Source organism: Anser cygnoides, chromosome 19 (assembly GCF_040182565.1).
Source record: "Anser cygnoides isolate HZ-2024a breed goose chromosome 19, Taihu_goose_T2T_genome, whole genome shotgun sequence".
Lineage (NCBI taxonomy): Eukaryota > Metazoa > Chordata > Aves > Anseriformes > Anatidae > Anser > Anser cygnoides.
Window position 1 is genome coordinate 2,422,612 of NC_089891.1, and position 26,393 is coordinate 2,449,004.

The 26,393-nt window shown below is 63.6% G+C and overlaps 1 protein-coding gene across 5 annotated transcripts; it reads right to left on the reverse strand.

The window, feature by feature from the left end:
- Window positions 1-308: 308 nt before the first annotated feature.
- Window positions 309-25,620, reverse strand: ARHGAP44 (Rho GTPase activating protein 44). Of its 5 annotated transcripts, XR_010825832.1 has the most exons (22): window positions 16,939-17,320; window positions 15,123-15,162; window positions 13,945-14,049; window positions 13,578-13,654; window positions 13,328-13,439; window positions 12,482-12,558; window positions 11,674-11,791; window positions 10,444-10,512; window positions 10,250-10,331; window positions 9,530-9,657; window positions 9,306-9,417; window positions 8,446-8,527; window positions 7,595-7,675; window positions 7,398-7,511; window positions 7,086-7,177; window positions 6,717-6,897; window positions 6,238-6,255; window positions 5,693-5,914; window positions 3,782-3,897; window positions 3,519-3,677; window positions 3,297-3,420; window positions 1,088-1,226 (listed from the first exon to the last, which is right to left on the reverse strand). XR_010825832.1 is itself a non-coding variant. In XM_066980022.1 (21 exons), exons 1-21 carry the CDS (start codon window positions 25,434-25,436, stop codon window positions 1,087-1,089), a joined length of 2,400 nt encoding a protein of 799 aa, XP_066836123.1. In that variant the 5' UTR covers window positions 25,437-25,620; the 3' UTR covers window positions 309-1,086. The 5 variants fall into 5 exon arrangements, 4 of the variants coding, with proteins under 4 accessions (XP_066836123.1, XP_047931952.2, XP_047931954.2 ...); XM_066980022.1 differs by lacking the exon at window positions 16,939-17,320 and adding an exon at window positions 25,384-25,620 and having other exon boundaries at window positions 309-1,226; window positions 3,297-3,677; XM_048075995.2 differs by having other exon boundaries at window positions 309-1,226; window positions 3,297-3,677; window positions 16,939-17,321.
- Window positions 25,621-26,393: the final 773 nt, after the last annotated feature.

Consider the following 26,393-nt stretch of genomic DNA (forward strand, 5'->3'; position numbering starts at 1 on the left):
CCCAGCAACCTCCTAGAGTGGGTCTGGGGGGGTTTGGAGGTGGCCGTGGGCACCCCGGGGCACGGTGCAAGCCGGCGGGGAAGGGGCTGGGGTGCAGCACAGCTGGCAGGCAGAGCCCCCGCCTCCTCCAACACCCACACAGCAAGGAACAACTGTAACGGGGTTTTCCTTCACCCCGCACAACCCCCCCCCTGCTTTATCCCCCAAACCCTTCCCCAAAGCCCACTTCCACAGCACGGCCCCACGACCACCGCCGCAACTGGCTGGAAGCCACCGCAGGCGTCGAATAAACCCAGGCTCGGGGCGAGTTCAACAGCAATTTGCACATTTATTTCGGGTGCTCCCGCCCTCCCCTCGCCCGGCCCCCCCCGAAGGGGTGACGGTCACATCGCGGCGGGGGCCGAGGGCAGCCTGGGGGGGGTCTGGGCTGTGCAGCGCGCGGGGAGCGGGGCCGGGGGGCCGGGAAGGCGAAGCATTTCCATTTACATTGTCCCTTGTATGCCAGGTCAGGTGGAATGGCTCCAAATAAAACAAATATATATATATATATTTCTATATATACAAATATATAATATATATATATCTATGCCCACCAGATATATATATATACCATCTCTCTGAAAAGGATAAAACGTTACTTTGTCTCTGCATGCACAACCAAAGCCTCTGCTCCACGCCACCAACCGACGACGACAGCGAGCGGGGGCTGCAGGCGGGGGACAGGGACGCGTTCCCCCCCCCCAGCACTCGCGTTATTGCTGCTGGGCCGTCCTCCCCCAGCCCCGCTCGGCCGGGGCCGAAGCAAGGAGACGAGACCCCGGAGCAACGCCACCCGCGTGCCCCCCGCGCCCCATTTCGGGGGGAGGACGGGGCTGCCGGCACCTCTCCAGCCCCGGTGGCACCGCGGGGACGCCGGATGCGCCCTGGGACGTGGGTGCCTGCCGGGGGGGACATAGGCACCGAGTCACAAGGCAAAGTCTGGATAAGGCGAACCCAACCCAACCGAACTGAACCGAACCCAACTAAGGAGCAGCGTCCCCCGAGCGCTGGCCGGGTGCCGCGGGGACGGGCGGGGAGGGGACGCTGTCATAGGGCCGTGCTCTCCGAGTCCTCCGAGTCCTCCGGGGGGGCTTTCACCGAGAGTCTCTGCGCGGCGTCCGGCGGGTCCCGGCGCAGGGCGGCATCGACGCCGAGGTGGATGGACGGGATCTCGAAATGGACCAGACCTGCGGTGGGCACAGATGGGCAGCGTGAGGGGCTGCCACGGGGGGGGGGGCACGGACGGGTGCTGGCACACGGCGTGCTCCGACGGGCTGGCAGCGCTTGGTGCCACTGCTGGGGCGGCACACAGGGCTCCAGGTCCCCATCCCAGCCAGCTGCCTGTCCCCGCACCTGGAGGGACATCACAGTCCCTCAGCAGGCCGCAGAAACCCACCCAGGGGAGCGGGGAAAAGTCCTGTGCCCTGCTCCTGCAGCTGCCGGCTCGGGGACCCTGCCACACGTGGCAGCACCCAAGGGCACCCAAGGGTGCAATGCCAGAGCGCAGCGACAGCTGGGTGCTGTGCTGGGGTCACCACGTATGGGTGCTGTGCTGGGGTCACCACGTATGGGTGCCGTGCCAGGGGCACCGTGCCTGGGAGCGATGCCCGGTGCAGTTCCCAGGTGCACCGACGCCTGGGTGCAGCGCTGGGGCTGCATCTCCTGGGCGCCCTGGTGCTGAGCTGCCTCCGCGCCTGGCTGCACACCCACTGCAGTGCCCGGGGGCACCACGCTGGGGTGCGCTGTGGGGGCTGCACCGAGGCCCGGGCACAGCACCGGGGCGCTGCAGGGGGACGCAGCACGCCTGGGGACAGCCCGACCCCACCGCTGCACGTTCCCCCCCCGTCCTATCCCCTCCACTCTCACTGTGTCACCGGGCACATCAAGGTCCTGTGCGTGGGGACACCCGGCTGCCAGCCACACTGCGCCCTGCAGGACACGCGGCGCCCCTGGGGCACCAAGCTCTGCCAGCACCACGTCCCCAGGCTGTCCCCACCACCAAAGTGTCCCCTGAGATGCCCAAGATGGGGAAATGCCCCCCCCCCCCCGCCACCACGTCCTGCCACCCCTCTGCAAAGCCCCTCGGGAGGCCAGCTGGGGACGCCAGCGGCTGCCCGCTGCCGCTTTGCTTCTCCGGGGCCGTGGGGCAGGAGGGAGCCAGCGGCACGAGGAAGCCGGAGCCAGGTGACAAACGTGTCCTTGCTGGCGGGATGGGGCTGGGGGGGCACGCGCTCACCCGCCCCGTGCACCCAGGGGTGGCAGTGGGGTGGGGGTGGCAGCGGGTGGCCCTCGGGGACAGCGGTGGTGGGCGACGGGGACAAAGAAACAGCAACAAGGTCAGGACTCAGCGGACACGGCAGCAGAGCTTTGGGGCACTTCCCAGGGACACTGCCACCCTCCTGGGGACGTTGCCATCTTCTTAGGGACACCGCCACCTTCATGAGGGCACTGCCACCTTCCAAGGGGCATTGCCACCTTCCTGGGGACACTGCCACCTTTCTGGGAACATTGCTACCTTCCTGGGGACACTGCCACCTTCCTGGGGACATTGCCAGTCTCATGAGGACACTGTCGTCTTTCTGGGAACACTGCCACCTCCCCAGTGATGTCACAACCTTAGGGCAATGCCACCTTCCCAGGGACACTGCCACCTTTGCGAGGATATTGTCATCTTCCTGGGAATGCTGCCACCTTCCCAGGGACCCTGCCACCTTCCTGAGGACACTGCTACCATCCAAGAGACACTGCCACCTTCCTGAGGACCTTGTCACCTCCCCAGGGACCTTTCCACCTTCCTGATGACAGTCATCTTCCTGGGAACATTGCCACCTTCACGAGGACATTACCACCTTCCTGAGGACACTGCCACCTTCTCAAGGACACTGCCACCTTCCTGGGGACACTGCCACCTTCCTGAGGACATTACCACCTCCCTGAGGACACCGCCACCATCCTGAGGACATTACAGCCTTCCTGAGGACATTACCACCTTCCCGAGGACACCATCACCTTCCCAAGGACATTACCACCTTCCCGAGGACACCGCCACCTTCCCAGCGATGCCGCCACCAAACCCCAGGACACGAGCAGCCGTCCTGGTCCCTCTGCTCCGCAGACGCAGCCGTGCCCCCAGACCAGAGCCCCGGCTGCCCACGGGGTCCCAGCGGGGTCCCCAGTTGGGGTCCGTGCCCTGGACCGCTCCGAGCACCCCGGCGCAGCCCCGGCGCGTCCTCAGCGTCCCGCAGCGGCTGGGTTACCTGTGGGCACGCTCTCCCCGGGGGCCACGGCGTCGAGCAGGGGGGGCTCCGCGGGCTGGGGGCTAGAGCCGGACGCGCTGGCCGTGGGGGGCTGCGGCGGCGGCAGCGAGGGCCTCTGCCTCGGCTTGGGGACGGGTCGAGATTTGGTTACAGAGCCGCCCAGGGGAGGAAGAGGAGGAGGAGGAGGAGACGGGGAAGGTGCGGCGGCTGGGGACAGCTGACCTGAGGCCAGGCAGTAGCCTTGCGGGTAAGCGAGTCCATAGGGCGCGGGGGTGCTCGGTGGGGTGGGGGACAGGCTGGCGGGGGACGGCTGGCCCGCCGGCGGCTCCGACGTGCCCCCCGAGGGCGCCTTGGGCGGGATGGGCGCCAGCTTCTTGGAGGCTGCGGGAGAGACAGACAAGGCGGACAGACAGACGGGCGGACGGACGGACGGCGGTCAGGGGGGCGAGGGGCGCGGGGAGGCGGGCGTGCCGCCGGGCACCCACCTTTGCGCAGGCTGCGCGGGCTCTGCTCGGCGGGGGACGGCGGCGCGGCCGCTGCCTGCTGCCCGCTGCCCTTCTGCGGCCCGGAGACGGGGGAGAGCTCCTTGGGTTTTAAAGTGCTGGGGGGGGGTGGAAAAAAAAACAGCAGTGAGGTCCCGTCCTCCCCGGCACCCGACGCCCCAGCACCCGACGCCCCGGCACCTGCGCGCGTCCCGGTGCGAAGCGGTGCCCAAAGGTGCCCAGCGCCGGGCTGGGGGGTTGCTAAAATCTGATTTTGCTTTAATTGGAGCTTTTTAAAGCAATTTCTCCGCACGGAAGCCATGCTGCAGGCAAGCCCCTGCACGGCTCGCAGCCATTCCCGGGGACGGCGGTGACACCGAGGCCACCGCCCGTGGTGGGGGCACCCAGGGGTGGCGGGGGCAGTTACCTGGCCAGGCTGGCTCCCGCAGGCGTGCGGCCGCCCCCGGGGGCAGAGGGCAGCGTTGGGGGCCGGGGGCCGGGCAGGAGCAGGGGGGCAGCGACGGGGAGCGGGCAGTGCCACGGGGCCAGGGAGCGCTGCGGGGGCACCGGCAGGGAGCAGGGCTTGGGGCGAGCGTGGGGGGCGAGCAGGGGGCGAGGGGAGGAAGAGGAGCAGCGGGGGGGAGGCAGGCTGCGGCTGCAGCCCGGCCAGAGGCGCAGGGGTGCGGGGCCGAGCCCCAGAGCGGGCTGTGCCCAGGGCAGGGGCCGGGGCTGGGGACCAGGGGCCAGGGGACCCCGCTTGTCCTCGGGGCGGGGGGGGCTGTAGCAGCAATCCGGCCAGGCAGGCGGCGCATCACCCGTGCTGCAAAATGTCCAAAAACAACCACAGAACAGCAAAACGATAGAAGGAGGAAATAAAATAAGACGCGAGCAGAAGCATCGGCAGGGGAGGAAGCAAAAGCGGCAGTGCAAACAGGCGGCGTGGGAGCGGGCACGGCCCCACTGAGTGCTTGGGGCTGCTGCAGGAGGGGCCGACACCGAAATGAGGGGGGATTTGGGGGACAGCCCCTTCCCCGCGGCTGGAGAGCTGGGCTCCAGGCTCTGCATGGTCCCAGCCATGGAGCCATCTCTAGAGGAGCCCTTGGCACATCCCCATGGTTTGCGGTGCCATCGGCAGCCCAGCTCGGCCGGCACCTCTCCTCCGGCCAGGGGAGGAGGAGGAGGAGGGTGGGGTGAAGGCAGCACCAGCACGGGGGACACGGTGCCCTGGGAGCCGAGCGCAGTGCAGAAGCAGGTTGGGAACAAACAGCTCCAAAATTTAGCAGCTGCAGGACAGGGGGGACCCGACGGGCACCCGCCGTGCTGGGCGCAGCAGCAGGGGACCCCGACAACCCCCCCGGGACAGGGCTGGGACGGCTCCGAGCCCAGCTCCAGGATCCGGCCCCTGGGCACGATGTGCCCGGGGAGTGCTGCAGGGTGGGTCCCACCTCCATGAGGACCCCACAGCACCCATGGGTGCTCACCCAGCCCTTCCCCGTGCAGCCTAGGCAGTGCACAGCTCATGGCTGGGGGAAAACAGCCCTGTGGGGTGGTGGGAGAGGGAGGCTCCCCATTTTGGGGCAGGAAGGTGTGATTCAGATATTTTCCTCTACTTGGTCCATGCAGGTTGAAGGCAGACACACAGACCTTGGGCTCGGGGAACGCCCGGCTCCTTCAGGCTGTCACTTTGGCCACTGCAAGCCCAGCAGCTCCTTCCTTGCTGTTATCACCCAGGTTCCAGCCCAGGATAACCACGGCGAGCCATGCGAGAGCCCCGCAGGGAAAACCCAGCTCGTTGCAGACCCCATGGGGGCACCACGGGGACGAGGAGCATCCTCTCCTCCCGCTCCCAGGGGGTGGCCGTGCCCGGGGAGGGAAGCACCACGGGGACGTGGGGGGGGACGGGGGTGTCCTTACCTTGCCCGCTCGGCTGCGGGTGGGAAGCCGAAGCTGGTGGGAGGAGGAGAGGGGGTCGCCGAAATATCGGGCGCTTGCTTGGGGATGGGCGAGTGCGGCGTGCCGGGCAGCTCGGCGGGCGGCGCGGGGGGCTGCGTGGCGGGGGGGGTGGCGGACGCCTTGCGCCCCCCCGAGGTGCCTCTGCGGGCCACCCACGAGGTGTCCATCACCCTGACGCCCATGCTGGGGGGACAGAGACGGGTCCTCAGCACCCGCACGGTGGGACGGGACCGTGCTCGGGCCCCTTTGGGGCGTCCCAACCCCGCACAGCCGCCCCAAGTCCAGCTGGTGGCCAGGGCTCAGGGCTGGCCGCTGCAGCGGGGTCTGGTCCCTACGAATGCCTCTTCCACAGGGAAGCTGTTGGGAATGGACCTCCACGGCCATAGGGCAGCGGTGGCTTTGCAGGACAAGCTTGTGTCACCAGCCACGTCGCCCTTTGCCCTGACACCAGCAGGCACCAGCATCCTCCCAGCACCCTCCCAGTCCTGCCGCGGAGGACACCGTACCTTTGGATTTTCCTAAGGCTGCATGGACAGAAACACACAGTTATTAGTGGAAAAGCAGCTAGAACGAGCCACACGGTGAAGCGCCTGCTGCTTGGAAAGGGAGCTGCGAGGCCAAGGGGCTTGGAGCGTGGGCGCAGGAGGGACACGGTGGGGGACCAGGTTGTGCTGGAGCTGGGGAAGCCCAGGGGATGGGGCTGGGACCTGGCTGTGGGTCCACAGCACTGAGCAGGGCACAGGAGGTGACACGGGGGTTGTGCAGCCCCAGCCCCACAGCATGGGCCCGCCTGCTCCCATCTCCAGCGGGCTCAGGGCTGGCGAGAAGCTTGAGTCTCATCTGGGCATCCCCAGATCGCATCCAAGCACCCCCAGCTCTCATCCCAGCATCACAGTAGGGTCCTCCCATCCTGGGACCACCCGACCTCCACCAGTTTGTACCCTGGGTGTGACTCCCTCTGTCCCCAACCCCAAACCGGCCCTACCCATCCTTCTTGTAAAACTCCAGCATCATGTTGTCCGTGGCCACGCTGAGAGGCCGCCGCGCCTGGTCGTGCTGCTTGCGGTCGGCGTGGTCCATGTCCGGGGAGGGCATGGAGCTGTAGTTGGCGTTGTGGTTCACGTGCATGGGGCTGCCGTAGTTCCCCGTGACGTTGAACTCAATGTCTGGGTGGCAAAGCGAGACGGGGACATCAGAGCTCTGACTCCCCTGGGCCAGGAGGGGCAGCCAGTCCCTGCGATGCCCGTCCCATCCCACCCCATCTCATCCCATCCCGTCCCGTCCCATCCTGTCCCGTCCCGTCCCATCCCGTCCTGTCCGTTCCCGTCCCGTCCCAGCACGGGGCTCAGCCCACCTCCGGGGAAGAACCAGTCCGCGTGCTGGATGAGCGGCTCGATGATGCCCACGATCTGCAGGGAGACGGTCGTCATCATCTCCGTGATGTTCCTGCAACACAGCGGGCAGCGGCTCGGCAGCTGCCACCCCGCCACGGCCCGACCCCGCTCCCTGCTGGGTTTTGGCCGCCCCTCGCCCCTCCAGCAGCCCCTCAGGTCTCTTGCCCGGGGAGCGGGTGCTGCTCCCACACTGCAGGAGAAACCTTTCGTGCCCCAGAGCTACGGCTTCAGTCCCCGTCCCCCCCTCGCACGTGCCCAGCGCCGTACGCTACCCTTCTGCCTGCGGCCAGAGGAGATTGGGACCCAGCACGATGGCCACGTTGCTCGGCGTCATTTTGTTCATGTCCTGGTACTCAGTCAGCTTGGCCAGGAATTTGATCAGGTACCTGGAGGGGCGAGCCCAGGCGCCGGTGAGGCAGGGTGCGCCCTCCCCACGCCCACGGCGGCCCCTCGCCCGCCCCACGCTCACCTGATGTTGTTGTAGTTGGCCTTGGGCAGCTTCTCACAGGCGCTCCACAGGGCCTGCAGCCGCTTCTCCTGCTCCGGGATGCTGCGGGAGGGGATCGGGGTGAGCACCCCACAGACCCCGGCCCTGCCACCCCACTGCCCGCGGCACGGGCACCGCACCGAGGGGGACGCTGCCCTTCACATCGGGGCGCTCGCTCCGAGCTCGTTCCTTTACCAGCCGGTACCACCGTACGGGTGGGTTTGTGCAGTTATACCAGAAGGTCTGCGTGCCCTTGGGCAGGGCGGATTTGCAGACCCGGCCAGGAACAGGACCAGAGCCCAGCTGTGAGGTGCTGGGAGAGCTGAGCCACCTTGGGCAGGGTGCTGTGCACCACGCTGGGGACATCAGGGTTTGGTGACATCAAGGCCACCCTTGCACTGGGACATGCAGTGCCCAAGGAGTATCACAGAGAGCCCTCGGACCCTGGAGGAAACATCCCAAATGCTGCCAGCCGGTCAGAAACAAGTCAACAAGGGTGCCCACACTGTTTTTGGATACATGGGAGCATTGGACCCGGAGCCTGGAAGCTCCCACACTGCCGCCCTGCACGCTGCTGGCCATCCGTGGGCCGTCAGCCTTCGTGCTCAGCCTCCCCACCCTCGGGAACTGCCACGGGGCTAAAACTTGCTTGTTTAGCCCCTCCTGAAACTCATTTGAAACTGCTTTGGGGAAGACCACCGGCCAGACCTCAGCAGATGCTGGCACTGGACCAGGGCTGGGGCACAGGCGAGGCCAAGTACGGGGCCGGGGCTCTGGCGAGGCACCCGCGGGGACAGCCCCAGCCCCAAGGCCACCTCCTGACCCGGACTCACTTGGAGGCCTGGATCCACTCCTCGTACAGCTCAAACGTCATCAGCGGCTCCGGCAGCTCGCGCAGGTAGGACTTGAGCGCTCCTGAAGCACACAGCGGGGACGGGGCTCACCACGGCTCACCGGGGCCACCTGCACCCCCCTGCTGACGGCACTGCCCAAGGTGTGTGCTGCCTCCCCAGACCCGGTAGGTTCATTGGAGCCTCCTCGAACCCCAGCAGCTGCTGAACTTCCACCCCTTGCAGCTCCTCCCTCTCCCTTTCACCTCCAGCAGCCCCTCTGCCTCTCCTTTTTGCCCGGCACCGTGCCCCAGGCCCCCCACTCAGCACGTCTCCGGGAGCACTCGGCCGGTGGCTTCCCGGCAGGACACCAGTGCCCAGACCCTGCGGCCACCAGGAGCCAAGCCCAGGAGGGGAAAAGCTGACTCATGTTTAAACCGAATTAATGCTCATTGACAGCCCAGCAGGCCGGGCTCTGCGTGCAGAGGGCATCTTGCATCACTGCAGAAGCAGCAGAGAGATGATTGAGAACTCAATTAGGGTGCGTGTGTGCAGCTCCCCGGCTGCTCCTGGTTCCTCTGGAGAATCTCAGGCTCGGCGTAACCGTGGGTTTCATCCCTCGGCAGGGGCAGAGGGGAGGTGCATGCACTCAGTGAGGGATGTCCAACTCAGGCTCGAAGGAAGCCTGAAACCAGCTCTTCGATGTGTTCACCGCAGCGCAAGCACCTCGCTGGCTCCTGCCCTCGGCAGCATCCCCCCCGTGCCCCAACGCAGGGCTTCCACATTGCCCGACACGGGCAAGCCCCCGACCAGCAGATCAGGACCAGGGCACCCCAAAGCCACCTGCCCGGGGAGATCCCCACCTGCGATGGCGTGCGGGTCGGCCGAGTACTCCTGCACGTCCACCACGCAGCAATCCAGGGCGGCCTTCAGCTTCTTCAGCTTGGAGGCGGAGGGAGCCACGCGGAACAGACCCTTGGCAGATGACACGGGGCAGCGTCGGCACCAGGGCACGGCCCCGAAACCTCCCCGGCCACTCGTCCCCGTGCCACCAGGGGTGGCCAGGATGCCGTCGGCCAGCACCCACCTCCTCCTGCATGCCGCACTCCAGCAGCATGGTCACGCAGGCCTCCACGGGGAAGGCGATCTCCCGCCCGCTGACGGCCAGGTGCTCCTCCAGCGGCTTCCCGAAGGACGGCTTCTCCATCCACGCTTCTGTGACGGGCAGAGGGGTGATGGGGGACAGAGCGGGGGGCACCCCGTGTCCTCCTGACCCCCCCAGAGGAGAAGTTTGGGGATGGCAGCGGCTGTTCGGGTGTTGTTGCAACCCCAAGACCCCACATTTCTGTCCTGGGACACCCAGAAGTGGGCTTTAAAGGTGAAATCCAAGCCAAATATTTCCCAGCCATCACATTTCAAGGGGGCTGAATGATGCTTTCCAGGGGAGCAACGTCTAGCAAACGTTTGCAGGGTTTTCCCCCTTCTTTTGCCGCAATTTGAGTCAGGAATAATTTGAGGAACAAAGATCCCTCCCTGCCCAACCACTGCGGCACCCCGAGCACAGGGCGGCTGCCGGGGTGACCACGCAGCGGCCCCAGGGGACGGGGACACTTCCTCAGCTCAGGGACAGGCGGGATGCAAAGAAGGGGAGCAGGCAGGGGGTGCACAGCTGCAAGCCAGGCACCACGCCACGCGGTGACACCGCAGCCCGAAGCCACGCACGGCTGCCGGCGTGACGCCGGGTGATGGGCTCCGTGTCCCTGGTGTCACCCTCCTCGGGAACGGGACAAGCCCTGCGTGCACTCACCCTGCTGGGCTTTTATCTGAGGCAGCACGTTCTGCAGAAGCGCCAGCGACTTCCTGTGGTACTCGGCCTGCACCTCGATCAGCTGGGGAGAGAGGGCACAGAGTGCGCGCGGTGCCGCCGGTGCCGCGGGGACAGGCACGGGGCTGCTGCAGCACGCACAGGGATGACGGGAGCGGCCGGCTCGCAGCGCTTACCGTCTGGAAGTAGTTTGCATAGTCGATTTCTTTGGCCACGAAGCTGTACATGTCAGCCGAGAGCTGGTCCTGCGGGGAGCACGGAGTTAGGAGCACGCCTGGTGCCGTGGCCACCACGATGGCAGACCGTGGGGGACAGCGCAAGCGCTGCACGCCAGCCTTCCTCCCTGCCTCACATCCTCAGCACTGAGCCCAACGCAGCACGCGGCATGTAACGCCTGCTCGAGGTGTGCCCAGGACCCCACGCGCCCAGCAGCACGGCGTGGCTTCGCTTTCTGCTGCATTACAAACTTCTCCACTCTCCCACACCCTTGCAAAAACCCCAATTTGCCATATCGAGCTTCGCAGAAGGATTTACATGGAAACCTCCTGGGCTGAACAGCACGAATCTGGCACAAATGGCGCGAAAGTTTGCTCTTCGCTTGCTGCATCGCTTCTCCCATGCGAGCAGCTCCTCAGCTGCACGTTTCTGCAGCGCAGAGCAGCAGCGCAGCCCGTGTGCCGCGGGTGCTGCATTAGCGCTCACGCAGCGCAGACTGGCAGGGCCCTCAGGTGCTCCTCCTGTTTTCTGGCAGTGAGGAGGAGGGAGCTGTCTGCTCCCAATCGCAAAGAGCCCTCCCGGAGCTGCACGCAGCCCCGCAGCTCACGTTTTCTATCCTTGCGCTTTCTCAATGTACTCTGCAGCTTCTTGAGCTGCTCCTTTCCGTGACTCCCCCTCCTGCACTGAAACCGAAGGAAACACACAGGGCTGGGAGCAGGTTTCTGAGGCCACTCGGGTCCCGGCTCTGTCCCCACGAGGTGACTCGGCCGAGCCCTGGGGACGGGATGCTCTCGGGCTCCCGAGGACTGTGGGACACGGGGGGCCAGAGGAACTGTGGCTGGGAAGCATCACCCACACCCAGCAGTTCCAGGGCACAGCGCCCGCTTTCGAGGGTGGCACGTGCTGTGCCCGAGCACCCCACAACGCCCAGCGGGGCCGGGAGAGGACCAGGGCTGCCAGGGGGCTGTGCTGGGCATGGGGCCAGCCACAGGGAGGGCTTCTTGTGTGCAACGGGGAGGCAGAGGGGGTGATGCTGCAGGGTTCCCACTGCAAGTGGCACCTGGGATGCGAGGGGATGCTGAAGCCCTGGCTGCACGTGGAGCAGGTGTCCCCAAGCCGTGCTGTCCCTACAGCTGCACCCTGACGTCCCCACACCCCCACGTGTCCCGGGGTGCCCCCGCGAGCGGTACCCTGCAAATCTCCACTCGGTTTGCCGCCTCCTCCATCTCCTCCCTGAGAGCGTCAGCTTTGGCGCCCGACGGCTGCAGGTTGCTTGACAAACTCGATGACTTCACGGACTGCTGCCACCTGCGGACAGCGGGCAGGGTGTCAGGAGGGGACAGGGACCACGCAGAGCCATGGCCGGAGCCCAGCTGAGCCGGTGGGCAGCAGCCCAGGGACCCCCTGCCAGCCCCACCGCGGTCCCCAGGGCTGAGCACCACGGAAAGGGGCCCAGGCCGTGCTGGGATGCAGGAGCCACCCCCAGCCCAAACGATCCCTAGCTCCAATTTAGCAATTATTATTTTTCAAACGCTTGCAGACAGCCTCGGGCACAGCCCCAAGCGGGCTGCTCCAGCATCACCTGGGACACGGGGTAACGCCAAGGGACATCCCACGTCCCCAGCTGGGCTCTGCCAGCCGAGCGCTGCTCTACAGCAGCAGGAGCAGCTGGCTCTTTGCCACCATGTAAGAATTCAGCAAGACAGGGAGAACAGGAAAAAATAAAGATTCGGGCCAGAAAAAAATACATTTTTTTTTTCCTGCAGTGTGCATGCAAGGAAAAGGGATTTTGCAGAGAAGAGCGGAGCTATGGGCTCATTGCAGAGCTTGATTTTGAGGCACAGTGACATGGCCGGGCTTCCCATGGCTGCTGGCCGTGCATTTTGCATCACCCCAGCCACCCAGGGACCTGGGGATTTACAGAGCCAGGGGCATCTCCGAAGCCCCTCGCGAGGAGCGACGCCTGCCCAGCACAGGCAGCCCGGCTGCAGTTCCCACCTCGTTCTCGAGGAGTCCATGTCCAGCACCAGCTTTGCTAAATGCTTCCTCTGTTTTTGGATATTTGGGATTTCCACCTGCAGCAACACAGGGGCACGGGGGGAGAGGAACACCTCACTTAAATCGCCGCAGCATTAGGAAGGCAGCACAGCCCACCCCTCCTTTGCTTCCCACCTGTGATGCACAAAACCCCTCGACACCAACATGCAAGTGTGAAAACCCCAACCCCAAAAGAGGCATCCTTTGGTCAGTAAGTCCTCCTGCACCTGGATACCTGGCTTACGGAAGAAAAACTCTTCCTGGGATGTGCCAGCCATAGCAGCAAAGCCTGCCACACACAGACAGCGTCTGCCAAGGGCTCTGCAGCAGCTGAAAGCCCCAAAGCTGCAGCCTGGCCCTGCTCTCCTGTCCTATCACCAGCAACTCAATAAAGCTCTTCGTATTTCAGCTGGGGGCGATAAAATCAGAATGGAGCCCATGACATTTTGCAAGACATAAAAGGGAAAGAAAAAAAAAAGCATTTGGCAAAATTAAAAAAAACAGAAAGTTGGCAGCAGGAGGAAAAAGGAAGAAAAAAAAAAATCCCAGACAACAACCTCCCTTGTTTGGAGCTTGGAAACGTGTTTCAGAAATAAAAGTGTTCAAGCCTCTGCCTTGAAGAAAGACAGAAAAGAGCAACAGCCAAGAGGGATGGCAGCTGAGCAGGGCAGGGAGCTGCCCCGGCAGCCGGGCCAGCGGACATGCAGACACCGGCTGCGCTGACAGCAGGAGCCAGCACCCAGCACCCCTGGGCGACCCCGAGACGCCACCGCCCACTGCGCCCGGCTGCGTTTTGCCCAGCCCCACCTCAGCCAGCACGAAGAGCGGCTCGATGACATCCCTCTCCACCTGCAGCTCGAACTGGATCAGCTCCTGCGCCAGCTTGTCCTCCGCCTCCCCGCACAGCCTCAGCATCTTCCTGCAAGGGGACGGCGAGGCTGGGGAGGGACGGCAGCGATCCCGGCCGGAGCCGTGGGGTGCTGTGCCCCGAGGTCTGCAAGGCGAGGGACAGGGACGGCAGGCACCGTGGGGACGTGGTGGCACTGCCACCTCTTACCCCAGCAGGGAGTCGTCGCCCAGCACCGCCGAGCCCTCCATCAGGCACTGCGCCAGCGTCATCAGCGGCAGCTTCTTCTGCAAAGGGAGCCCCCCCGCCCCGTCAGGCTCCCCGCGCTCGCAGGACGTCACGCTGTCCCCAGGCCCAGGTGGCTATGGCCACCCAGCCCCTCCTGCTGTCACCCAGCTGTGCTTCTGCATGTGTGCTCTGCCCAGGACCTCGCTTACACGGGTGCTTTATTCACATGTATACAACCCCTCTGCCCCACGCACTCATGCGCGTGCACCCGCGTGCGCCTGGCTAAAGGAAAGGAGGAAACGGCTCCGCTGCCCACTCGGCATCCCCAGGGGAGCCTGGCGAACCTCACCGAGCGCTTGTCGGCGTCCACGCCTTGCTGGCCCTGCAGACATGCCGTCAGCTTCTTGTGGGTGCTGTGGGAGACCTGCTTCACCAGCTCCAGACGCTTCTCCACCTGCGGACACAGCGGCACCCGTCACCGTCCCGTCCCTCCTCATCCTCACCCTGGTGCGGCCATATCCCTTTGTTAATCAAAGGGATTTTAATTGCCGGTGCGTCAGGCTGGGTACAGACTCCTGGCTGCCCTCCACCACCCTGCTGTGCCAGGCAGAGGGTCAGTGGCCCTGGGGACAGGCGTGGGGACAACAGCAGTGCTGGGACAATGCTGCGCGCTGCAGCCAAGTGAGGGCAGGAGCTTTCTCTCCCCAGGAAAGCTTTGCTTGCACCAAACTGGCAGATACTCAACCCCAGGGCTGAAAATTGCCTGATTTGCCTCAGACTTGCTTAAACAGGGAAGTCCATTCAAAAGTTCAGCGAGATGAGTCACTAAAAGTCAGCAAACAAGATCTGACGAAAAATGTAGCCGAGACCATCGGGGAAAACGCGCAGCTAAGCAGAAAGCGCAACATCTGGGAAAATTATCCGGAAAAACAAATAACCCTGCCCTGGGGACACGGGGACGTGCCGACAGGGCGGCAGGTCCTGGAGGGAGCAGAGATGGCAGGATATGTGTGGGACAGGCTGCTCTGCCTCGGCCGGGGCCCTGCACACTAGTTGTATGTATCTACACGTCCGTGTACGCCTCGAAAGATGGGGCACTCTGTGCAGGAGGAACACGGGTGTGTGAGACGGAGGCAATGAGACACCACTCCAAAAAGCGGCTGGGTTCCCGATTTTCCCTTGAGACAATCTCCCCGAAGAAGGCACTGCACCAACACAGAGCAGCTCGCCCCTTCTCCCCACAGCACCTTCCTCTTCCCCAAAAGACACGACCGCCCCACACAGCACCGAGGCCCAGGCTGCGCGGTGTCAGCAGAGACCTGAGTGTGCACGGAGAGACACCAGGAACTAAAAATGAAGCAATGAGAAACACTGACCTGCACCGCCAGGCTGGGGAGCCCCCATCCGGCCCCAAACCTCCCATCCCTGTCCCCGTCCCGCACCCCCCGCCCTGTGCCGCTGCAGCACCCACAGCCACCCGTGGGTGTCAGGGCTGTGGCTGCTCTCTTCAGGGCAGAGGCACTTTACCTGCAGAAGATCTTCGCTCAAAACCTCTGTCTTCTCGGCCCTGCAAGAGCAGAAAGACAGAAATGAGCTGGTGAAGGGCCAGGTGTGCGGCTGTGCTGGGCACAGAGGTATTTGCTCCTCCACCGGTCCGTACCGGGACCGTTCCGTATTCCTGTTGGAGACGTGGTCAGTGGGAGCGAGGGCACCCTCGGCACCTTGCCGATGACCCCGGGCCGCGTGGTGCAGCAACCCTTGGGAAGGCAGGGCTGCCATCCTGAGGGGCCTGGGCAGGCAGGGAGGTGGGCCTCTGCGGCCCTCATGAGGTTCAGCAAGGCCAAGGGCAAGGCCCTGGGTCTGGGTCAGGGCAATCCCAAGCACAAACACAGGCTGGGTGCAGAATGGATTGAGAGCAGCCCTGAGGAGAGGGACCTGGGGTGTTGGGTGATGAGAAGCTCAGCATGAGCCGGTAATGTGCGCTTGCAGCCCAGAAAGCCAACTGCACCCTGGGCTGCACCACCAGCAGCGTGGCAGCAGGGCGAGGAGGGGATTGTCCCCCTCTGCTCTGCTCTCGTCAGACCCCATCTGGGGCCCTGCGCTCAGCTCCGGCCCCCAGCACAAGAAGGACGTGGAGCTGTTAGAAGGAGTCCAGAGGAGGCCACGAGGACGCTCAGAGGCTGGAGCACCTCTGCTGTGGGGACAGGCTGAGGGAGCTGGGGCTGTTCGGCCTGGGGAAGAGAAGGCTCCGGGGGTCACCTCGCAGCAGCCTGCCCGTGCCTAAAGGGGGCTGCAGGGGAGCTGGGAGGGACTCTGTGTCAGGGGGTGTGGTGGTAGGACAAGGAGCAGTGGCTGTAAACTAAAAGAGGAGAGATTTAGGTTAGATATGAGGAAGAAATTCATTACTCAGAGGGCGGTGAGGCCCTGGCGCAGGCTGCCCCAGGAGCTGTGGGTGCCCCATCCCTGGCAGTGCCCAAGGCCAGGCTGGATGGGGCTGGGGGCAGCCGGGGCTGGGGGCAGGGGGCCCTGCCCATGGCAGGGGCTGGAACCAGGGGGGCTTTAAGGTCCCTTCCAGCCAAAGCACCCTGTGATTCCATGACTCTGTGCACACACCGTTTTAAGGCTCTCTGGTCCATCAGCCCCGTGAGCAGCCCCTGCATGAGCCCCACCTGCTTTTTTTTCCCAGTTATGGTTTCTGGTCAGAAAGCTTCTCCCCACCACATCCTAGACAAGCAAAGCCTGGAGCATCGTCACCACTGCCCGGTCTCTGCTGCGCAGCCAGAGATATGGCCCCTCTGCAGGGACCTGCACATCCCCGTGGGTGGCCTGGCCTCTTTACGTGGGGCTGAGCACACAGGGGTGGCGCACAGCCAGCAGGACGAACCCAGAGGTGCAAATCCAGCTTGCCTGGTTGTGCCAAGGCGCAGGATGCTGTAGGACCTCACATCCAAGCTGCAGGACATTGCAGAACCCCATGTCCGAGCTCCAGGATGCTGCACGACCCCACATCCGTGCCCCAGGACACTGCAAAACCCCATACCAAAACTCCAGGACACTGCAGAACCTCACGTCCGAGCTCCAGGACACTGCAGGAACCCACATCTGGCCCTAGAGCGTCCCTCCTTTGGATCACAACAGCTATCACCACGCTGGAACAGGGCACGCATTTCCCCCCCCATGCACCCTATCATTGCCCAGACACCCCAATGGGGTCTGAGCACCCTAAAATGCACAAAGGAGAAGGAGCAGCCCTCGTGCCTGGAAGGATGAGCCCCAGTGATGTGCTGGGCTCCTCTGGGGACGATGGTATTTTGCTGCAGAAAGGCCAATTGGCACAACTTACCTGCAAAGCCATGAGAGTCCCTGCAAGCACCCACGCTGCGCTGGTAGGCAAGGGGACATGTTTAAGCCATTGAACACTGCAATGTTTATTCATAATCATAGAGTTTTTTTTAAAAAAAACTTTAGTAAACCATTTCTTCTTTAAAAAAGTTATCTGTGTCAAGATGCGCTTGGACAGAGAGTGGAATTTAGCTAAAATGTAAAGGTCAGTTGTCCTCTCAAGGTTTGTCACTGGTTAACGTGAGACTGGAGCACGACAGCAAATTGCTCTCATCCTTTGGCCTCCTTGAAAAAAAACAAAACAAAACAAAACAAAAAAAAAACCACACAAATAATACCCAACACCTAACTTGCCCAAGCTCTGTTTGCTTTTCAAAACCCAACATGATTTTCTCAGCCCTGAGAACCCAGCTACAGAATTGAAGTGCTGCAAAAGTGGAAATGCAGAATATGAAAGTGGAAACGAAGAATTTGAAAGTGGAAGTAAAGGGCACCGGACGGAAAGTTCAAAAGTGGTGCCAGCGGCGCGGCCGCGGGCTTGCAGCCAGGGGAAGGACTTTGTCTGCAAGTTCATCGGCGAACACGCTGAGTTCAAAGCCTTTATGAAAATGTAAATGAACGGTGCTAAATCCAGCTTGCATAGGAAACTTGTCGTAGCGTCCAATTTAAGTCAGTTTATTTTTAAAGAGGCACAGAACCCATTTGGTTTAATTAAAAAAACTGGATTTAAACGTGCACCTTACACCTCCGTGTGTTTGGAAAGCAATCGACCTGCTCTCCACCTGCCAGGTTACGGCCCCAGGGGCTCTGCTCCTCCCCGCTGCTCCCTTGGCACACCTTCCTACAGCCTTTTGTGAAGCTTTTGTCCTGTCTTTGGGAGAGGGGGGCCCAAAAAGTCCCTGGGGTGCAAAACCCCATTTATCAGTCATTTCTAGCATTATTTGTGCTCTTCTAAGGCACCATGCTAACACCCGTGCCCGCCCATGTATGGATGGAAATGGGTGAATGTGGAAAACCAAGGATTTTTACACCCAGCCTTGGAGGTAGCTGAGAAATGAGCCCCTGGGGAAAACAGAGTTTGGAGCCCCTCAGAACCAGACTTCCCTTTAAAAAAATAATAAAAAAAAAAGGCTGTTCAAGTGTTACTCCTCTTCTGCAAATCACCATCGTTAACCCTTCTGGGCAAGGTTGGAAGCGGTGCAGAATTACCCTGGGCATGGCAGAAAGCAGCGAGTACCCAAAGGCACGGCCCCATCAGAACCCAAACCACCCCGCGGCCACGCGCATCAGAGCCGCGCAGCACCCACGCGGCGCTCCCTGACCTCGCTGCTGGGAGCAGAACACTTTCAGCATCAAGCCTCTGCTATACAGAAGCAGATATGGCATATGAAGCTAAATCTAGTCAGCACCCGTGGAGGGGAAGGAGCAGGGATGCACGTGAGCACCGTGCACTCACAGCACCCGGGGGAGAAGCTGTGCCACCGCCGAGCATCGCTGCCACCCGCTCCGCGCCCCAACCCCGTGTCAGCTCCGGAGGAGATGGAGCAGCTGGCTGCTTCCCTAGTCCACGCAACGGCCATCACCATAGAGAAAATGGATAAAATAAAAATAGTGATGTTTTTTGCATGCTTTCTCCTTTTCTGGACAGCCAAATGGAGGGGTTTGCACGCCCAGGCTGCCAGGATGGTCCTGCTCTGGCAGAGCTCTCCCAGCCATCATAAAATACCTCGCACAATGCTGCAATGCATGTGCACGAAGCAGGAAACATCTCAAACAGGGTAACAAAATCTGGCCTTGTTCTGCTTTCAAGCACGTTTGCAATACAGAAAAACCTCAGCGTCCTTACCATCCACCCCAACACAGGCACCCGGCACCCAGCCCATGGGACGTGTAATCGGGTTAGGGGGCCTCCAGCAAACAATTTGGCTTACTAAAGGGGGAGAAAAAAAGGCTGCAATCTTAGGGGGGTCATTCATGAGCAAACGGGAGCTCAGCACTGCTCCAGGTGGAGCAAGCAGCACATCCCTAGGGGTGCTGCATGGTTGTCCCCAGCCTGTGCCTTGCACCCATGGGTGCAGAGGAGCTGCCGCAGGAGCCAGGCTGCTTTTGCAGTGGGATGGAGACCCCACAAGGCTTCATGGCCATGCTGCAGCCACTGGCAATGGCATGGGCACTGCTGCGATGCGATGGCACTGCTCACAGCACTGGGAGCGCACTGGGCTGGCTACCACGTCAGGCAGGACGGATCCTGCACCACCGAGCCCAGCCCCGCAGGCACCAGCAGGGAATTTCCCTCCAGCGCAGCCCCACCAGCCGGGGTCAGCCAAAATGGGCTGAAATCGCTCAGTTTTGGAGCAGGTGCAAGGTCCTGCAAACCACCGGGCTCTGCCGACTTCCTGCCACCAATCCTAAGGTTGTTCTTTCTTTTCCAGAATGCTCAAAAAAAAAAACCAACCCAAAAGCAATTTTCTTCATTTCTGTGTTTGCTCCCACCGGCAGCACTCCAGAATCTGTAAATTATACCCAGGAGTGTGAGAACCGAGCAGCAGCTCCAAATGCACATCAAACCAGAACAAGCCGTTCCAGATGGCCGTTCTACACGTAAAGATTATAAGGGAAAAAACAACACCGTCCTACTCCCCAGCCATCGGATTGCATCGCAGCTCCATGCTGGCAAAATCCCGTCCTATCTGTTGTGTTCCTACCACCTCAGCCCAAAGTTAACACGGTTTTAGGGGGGCTGGGGCCTCTTCCCTGCCGCGTGGCGTGCACTGCGCTGGATGATGCTTTATTGTCCCCCACGGGTGCCTCGGAAGCTGCAGCCCTACAGAAACTCACCAACACCAAGTGAAGCCGGTCTGGGTCTCCCAGTGCTGGGAATCGTGTCTGGCAGCAGAAGGGATGCTCTCGTCTTCCAGCCAGACGTCGTGCCCCCCTGGGAATGCCCCCTGGCACCTCCAGCCAGCTCCTGGCCACCTCGCTTCTCGCCCAGACGTTTGTCCCTGTGCCTGGTGATGTGGGTGCAGGCAGAGCAGGACAGGGACCCCCGCACTGGGCACGACCGCATCCAGCCCCAGCAGGCTGGTGACGCCGTCCCCACTCACATAACGCATCCTCTGCAAGCGTCACCGCCAGGACAGGGGCGCGGGGACCCTCTGGCCATGCTCCCACCCCTTTCCCCGCTGGGGTCCCGCTCCCGTGAGCAGCCCCAGCCCCTTCGCAGCAGGATGAGCCCCGGGCTCTCCATCCCGCAGCCCTGCACACACCAGGGGGAGCACGGACACTGACAGCCAGAATAACCCCGGTGCCCCCAGCCCCAAAACCCCACTCGTTACACGCACCCTGCAGGCAGGCAGGCGGGATTAGTGGCTCTCTGTGCCTTCTTCCATCTTTCCACTAGGCAAAGGAGAGCACGCTCCTCCCCTTCCCCTTCAGATTCCCACCCCAGAGCTGTTTTTCTCAGCACAAATCCAGGCAATTATCAGCCTCGATCATCATCCAGACACTTGTGTCCCCGCAAACATCTGGGAGAAAGGGGACGATTTATACGTGGCGCTAAAAGCCAACGAGGGGGGGATGCAGCCACTGTTTGGTCGGCGTTGGCTTCTGCGAGAAATAATTGCTGCCAGTAGAAATCAACACGAATCAAGCAAATTAATTTGATTTAAACATAAATACTACATAATCTTCCAACATGAAATTGTGCGTTGACCTCGGGAGCCTCAGCGAGCTGTCTGCTTCCCCCGAGCATCCACGCAGCACCCGGATTTCTGTGCCGCAGCTGGACCGGGTGGCACAAACTTCCACCAGAACGGGGGTGCAACGGCTTCCCCAACACCGTCCCTCACCTGCCAGGTCCCAGGGCTGAGCCCAGCCCTGCTGCTGTGGCCGTGGTGCTCGGAGGGATGCAGGAATGCTGCTGCACCTGGTCGGGTGATGCACGTTCACCCCAATACGTGCTTGTCCCTATGTGTGGCATCCCCATGCATGGGCGTCGCGCCCCGCTGCCCTGCACCGCTCCGCATCACCACAGAACGAGCTTTTAGGACGAGCAAAACACCCACCACAAGGAGCTCGATCTTTAATACGGCCATTTCAACCCCATTCTGGATTTAGCTGCTGTATTCTCTCCAAAAGGGAGAAGCGTCACCAAATTTCTGACCGGGTGCTCCGAGCGGCGCTGCCCGCGGCAGCAGCCCCCGCCGGGGGCCGGAGGGGTGCAGGACGCAGCTGGGGCGGCTGCTCTCTGCCCGCTGCGGGGGCTGCGGGCTCCTGCCCCAAAACAGCCCGGCAGCCGGCCGCAGCGAGGGGGAGGCAGGCTGCAGGCGACCAAGGACTGACTCCCAAGGACGGCCAGGGCTCAGCTCCCCCTCCAGGAAGAAAAGGGCTGGGGACTGCCGGCACCCGGATGCCGGTGCACAAGGGGCTGAGGAAAGGCAACCCACAGCCAGCAGCCGTGTCCCAAAAAGCACGGAGGTGACCCAGCCCTCGCAAAGCATCCTCAGAGCAGGGCTGAGCACCTCTGCTCCCTGTGTCGAGCCCCACGCCACCCTCCAGCACCTCCTCGTGCGCCTTTGGGTGCCGGCACCCATGGGGCAATTCGGGTCCTGAACCCCAGAGCCCCGACTTGCCCCGTTTCACTGGGCTTAGAGGCACACAGAATCCAGCAGGCACCACGAAGATGCCACGCTCGAGGCGGTGACACTGCCGTGGGTGCCCTGGGCTCCTGAGCTGTGTGCAGCCGGCAGCAGCCCCAGCTCAGCTCCAGCTGAGCAGAGGCACGGGTCTGGCACGGGCAGCACCGGGTCTGTGACAGCGGGGCCCCAGCATGTGCACGCGGCTCCAGCGCGAGCTGAGGACACGCAGCCCCGCAGACTGATGGAGGGAGAGCTCTGCTCAAGGCATTCGCCTTTGCTCCCCGATTCGGGGCAGCTTGTGGAGCCCCCAGGCTCTCCCAGCTGCTCCTCCAGCCCCGTGTCTGCCCACGCCGAGGTTTCGTGAACCCAGGGCAGCCACGGGGACGTTGCTTATTGCCCGTTCCCACTCACCCCTTCCACGCTCGCAAACGCCTCGTTAGCCCCCCAAACTCGCTGGGAGCATTTCTGCCAGCCCCAGGGGCTCGGGGAGCCGACGGGAGAGCCGGTGATTTATGTGCAATTTGGGGACAAAACATTCAGACTGCTCCATTAATATTTCATCACTCCATTTGTCAGCGCTGCCGGCTTAGGAGGAGGATAAAAATATCCGCCCGCCTGCCTTCGCTCGCAGCTGGCACCTCCCTTCTCCCGCTGCCGCGCAGCTCCCGAGCCCCGCGAGCCGAGGGCCGTGATTCGGAACGGCCACGGAGGGGGGGCCGCAGGGACCAGGGCCCCACACCCCGTGCGTGCAACCCAGATATCCGAAGCTCGTCGCTGCCTCCTGCAAATCCCACGGGAAAACCCCCGGCGGCGCAGCTCATCCCCGCGCCCTCCGTCCTTATTTCCTGCAAGGCCGCAGGCAGAGCAAACCCTTCTGTACCGCAGGCCTCGGGATTTAAGCGGGGACGTCCCGGTGCTTAAGGGAAAGCGACAGCTCCAGGAACCGTGCGCCAGCCTGCAGCACCCCAGGCAGCCTCGCGCTGCACCCCAAAGCGCCACCGTGGTCCCCGGACACCCAGGACACGCACCCTGGGTCCCCTTTCTCCCCCCGCATCCATCGAGCACGTTCCCAGTCGCCTGCTGTGCCTTCAGGGACCTCGAAGTGTCACTTCGCATGAGGCTGCAGCTGCCCGTTTCCTTCCTGGCGCAGCGAAGGCAGCGCTCCGACACTTCTGGAAAGCCGACGAATTTCTGCTCTGGGAGCAGTGCCGGGGAGAGCTCCCGGCGGCCTCGGTGGCCCCACGCGTACAACGGGGAAATAGAGAAATAACCCAGGAACGTGGCACTTTGCAGGCAGCATCTTCAAAGCGTTTTACAGCCACTTACTGATTTCCCTTCTCTCTTTTCGCCCCGTGGAGATAAATATTATGAGCCTTACAGCCACGCTACGCAATTCTCCCGAAGGTCGGGCACCGAGCGCGTGTCCAAGCTGGGACGAGCATTCCCAGATCTCCGACTCTCCTTAACCGCCAAAGCAAGGATTCCCGTGGCCTCACGTGCTTATTTTTGTGATGCTGCTGGGAAAAGGTGCTGCGAGGAACCATCCGTGGCCGTGCCAGCCCCCAGGAAGCGGGAGGGCGCAGTGGGGCGGCGATGCAGGAGGGGACAGCTGGAGGGGACAGCCGGAGGGGACAGCGCCCTGGCCAAGCGGCCATTTCCTTCCTTGCTGCTGCCCTCTCTCCTTGCCCTTCCCCTTTTTCTATTGAGTTAAAAAACCAAAATAAAGGAGTAAAGGGCAGAGCACAGCCCTCCGGTCCCCATCCATCCCACCTACCTCCAAGCCCTGAGGTGCCGGGGAAGGGACGAGCCTTGGTCCCGCAGGGCAGCGCCGCACCTCTGGGTGCTGCTGCTCGCTGGACGGGGCACAGGAGGGGAGTTCCTGGTTTTATCTGACTCGCGTTAGAGCAAGTCAATTAAAATTAGTGCAAGTCAATTAAAAGGCGTGTTGTTCAGGTGTTGGACAGGTGAGGTGATGAAGGGAACGAGCCAGGGGGTGGCAGGACGGAAAAGCCTTGTGGCTGTGCCAAACTGAGCCCAAGCCACCCGTCACCACCACAGCGATGTCCCTGGGGGGGCCGCAGCCCCCAGACGCCCCCCAGGCACACCCCATGGCAGGGGGATGTGGCCACGGGATGGCACCGCTGGTCCCCTGCCCCCTGTCTCCTGCACAGCGCACGCATGGGGGGCATGGCCACCCCCGCAGGGGGCTTGCTGGGAGGAGCGGGGACCCCCTCCACCACCTTCTTCGTGGCCCCCCTGGTGTCCCCCCCAGTGCAACTCGAGGGACAAGCCCCAGGTACAGCGGAGACCCCAGCGCAGGCTGCACCAGCACCAGCCCAGGATACGGCCCGGTGGTCTCCAGCCCCGTCCTCGGCAAGGACTCGCGGGTGAGGCACCGCGGGGGACGGTGGCCCTGCAGCCACGGACCCGGCGCTCCGAGCTGCCGGTCACAAGACGGCCGAGCTGCAGCCGGGCACGGAAGAGGATTACTGATTGATCTGCCTGCTGAGCAGCCCCTGCGTGAGCGAGAGCACCGAAAACCCGGGACTCGGGCCGGCTGCCTCGCGGCGCCGTGCAGCACCGAGCCTAGCTGAGGACAAACCACCGCTGCTCACGCCTGCGATGGCCCGAGCTGCAAATTCACATCCCTGCCGAGGACATCCCGGGGACAACGAGCAGGGCTCCCGCAGCCCCCTTGCTCCTGCCCGCCTCACCTTCCGCCAGCATCCCCAAAACCACCGGCACCCGGAGCGCTGCGCCCGCCCGCACCGAGCCCAGGGGCCACCGGGCAGCGGGGAAGGAAGGAAGGATGCTCGGACACCATTTTGAAGGTGTGCGTGAGCTCACAGCACCACACGCGGTCCCCCGGCCTGCTCCCCGCTCCTCCCCAGGGCACCCGGCCCGCTCTGCCCCAGCGCAGCCCCTTCCCGAGGGGCTCCGGGGCCCAGCCGGGGACCCGCTGCCACCGCCGCCCGTGGGGACGCCCGGAGCGGGGCTGCGGGGACGAGGCACGGAGCTGCGGCCCCTCGCGCCCGCACCTACCGGGTGCTGGCCGGGTGAGCACCTGGGGCTCATGTCCCCAAGGAGGAGGAAGAGGAGGAGGAGGGATGGAGGGAGGGATGGAGGGAGGGAGGGATGGAGAGATGGATGGAGAGATGGAGAGAAGGATGGAGGGAAGGAGGGAGGGAAGGAGGGATGGAGGAAGAGGGATGGAGAGACAGATGGAGGGATGGAGGGAGGGATGGATGGAGAGATGGAGGGAGGGAGGGAGGCAGGGAGGGAAGGAGGGAAGGAAGGAGGGAAGGAAGGAGGGATGGAGAGACTGATGGAGGGGTGTAGGGAAGCAGGGAGGGACAGATGGAGGGAGGGAAGGAGGGATGGGGACACGGCCAGGGGAGCAGGGTGGCAGCCCCCGGAGGAGACCACCCTCCCCTTAAAAGTCGGAAAAGGAAAATAAATAAATAAATGCCCCCCCCGCACCCCCCACCCTCCCCCACGCACCGCTGCAAAAATCTCGGGGAATTACACAACAGCCACCGGCACGGCCGCGGGCCCGGCGCGCAGCGGAGCCCCCCCGACACCCGCGGTGCCCCCCCGCAGGCACCCAACGCGCCCTCCCCGCACCCAACAGGGCGGGCTGGGGGGGGGGGGGGGCACCCATGGGTGCTGCGGGGGGGGGGGGGGGGGGGGTCAGGCTGCGGCAGCGGTGCTGGGGAGGGGTCCCCGCGGCTCGGGGCGGGGGGGGGGCAGGGAGGGTGCGGGCATGGGGGGGGTGGGGGGTGTGCGGGGGGGGCCGGTGCGGTGCCCACCTGCCCACGGTCTGGTTGGCGAGCTGCCGCATGCGGTTGAATTGCTTCTTCATGGTGCCGGCGGCGCGGGCGCCCCTTTACGCGGCCGCGCAGCGCGGGGGGGGCGAGGGCCGCTTCCACCGCCCCTCCCGCATCCTCGCCCGGCCGAACCGAGCCGAGCCGGGCCGTGCCGAGCCGCCCCGAGCCGTGCCGAGCCCAGCCGGCCCCTGCGCGGCTCCGCGCCCCGCGTCCCCCCCCCCCCGGCTCCGCGCTGCGCCGCCCCCGCCGCGGCGGAGCTGGGAAATGTAGTCCCGGCGGGGGGAGCGGGGCGGGGGGCTGCGACCCCCCCCCCCCGGCATCCTTCTTTCAGCCCCCGGTGGACCCCCGGCATCCCTACGGCATCCTCCTGCAGCCCTCCGGCAAGCCGCCAGGCAGACCCCCCCGCCCCACCGCGGTCCCCAGCACCGCCTGGTATCGCCCACCATTCGTCCAGCACGCTCTGCAACCCCCCCCGCCACCCCCAGCATCCCCCCAGCACCCCTCAGCATCCCCCCAACATCTCTCAGCATCCCCCCAGCATCCCCCACATCCACCCAGCACCCCTCAGCATCCCCCCAGCATCCCCCGGCATACCCCCGGCACCCCTCAGCATCCCCCCAACACCCCTCAGCATCCCCCCAGCATCCTTCCAGCATCCCCCACCATTCCTCCAGCACACTCTGGAATCCCCCAACATCCCCCCAGCATCCCCCCAGCATCTTCCAGCAGCCCCCCATCCTTCCAGTGCCCTCCAGCATGCTCCCAGCACCCCCAGCACCCCCAGCCTCCCTCAGCATCCCTCCAGCGTCCCTCAGCTTCTCCCCTGCATTCATCCCCAGCATTGCTCCAGCATCCCCCTGCAATCCCCCTCATCCCTCCAGCACCCTCCGGCATCCTCCAGCGTCCCCCCAGCACTCCCGCTGATACTGTTTGGAGCCCCGCAGGGTTGGGGTGCTGGAGGTGCACCAGGGTTGATGTTCTTACCCCTGCAC

Coding starts and splice junctions, on each gene's coding strand:
- ARHGAP44 (XM_048075997.2), bottom strand. CDS start 13,639: ATGACGCTGGCGCAGTGCCTGATGGAGGGCTCGGCGGTGCTGGGCGAC. Junction 10,513..11,673: donor ACCGAGTGGAGATTTGCAGG/GTACCGCTCGCG, acceptor TGCTCCCCGCAG/GACCAGCTCTCGGCTGACAT. Junction 4,599..5,692: donor CCCGCAGCCGAGCGGGCAAG/GTAAGGACACCC, acceptor GACATTTTGCAG/CACGGGTGATGCGCCGCCTG.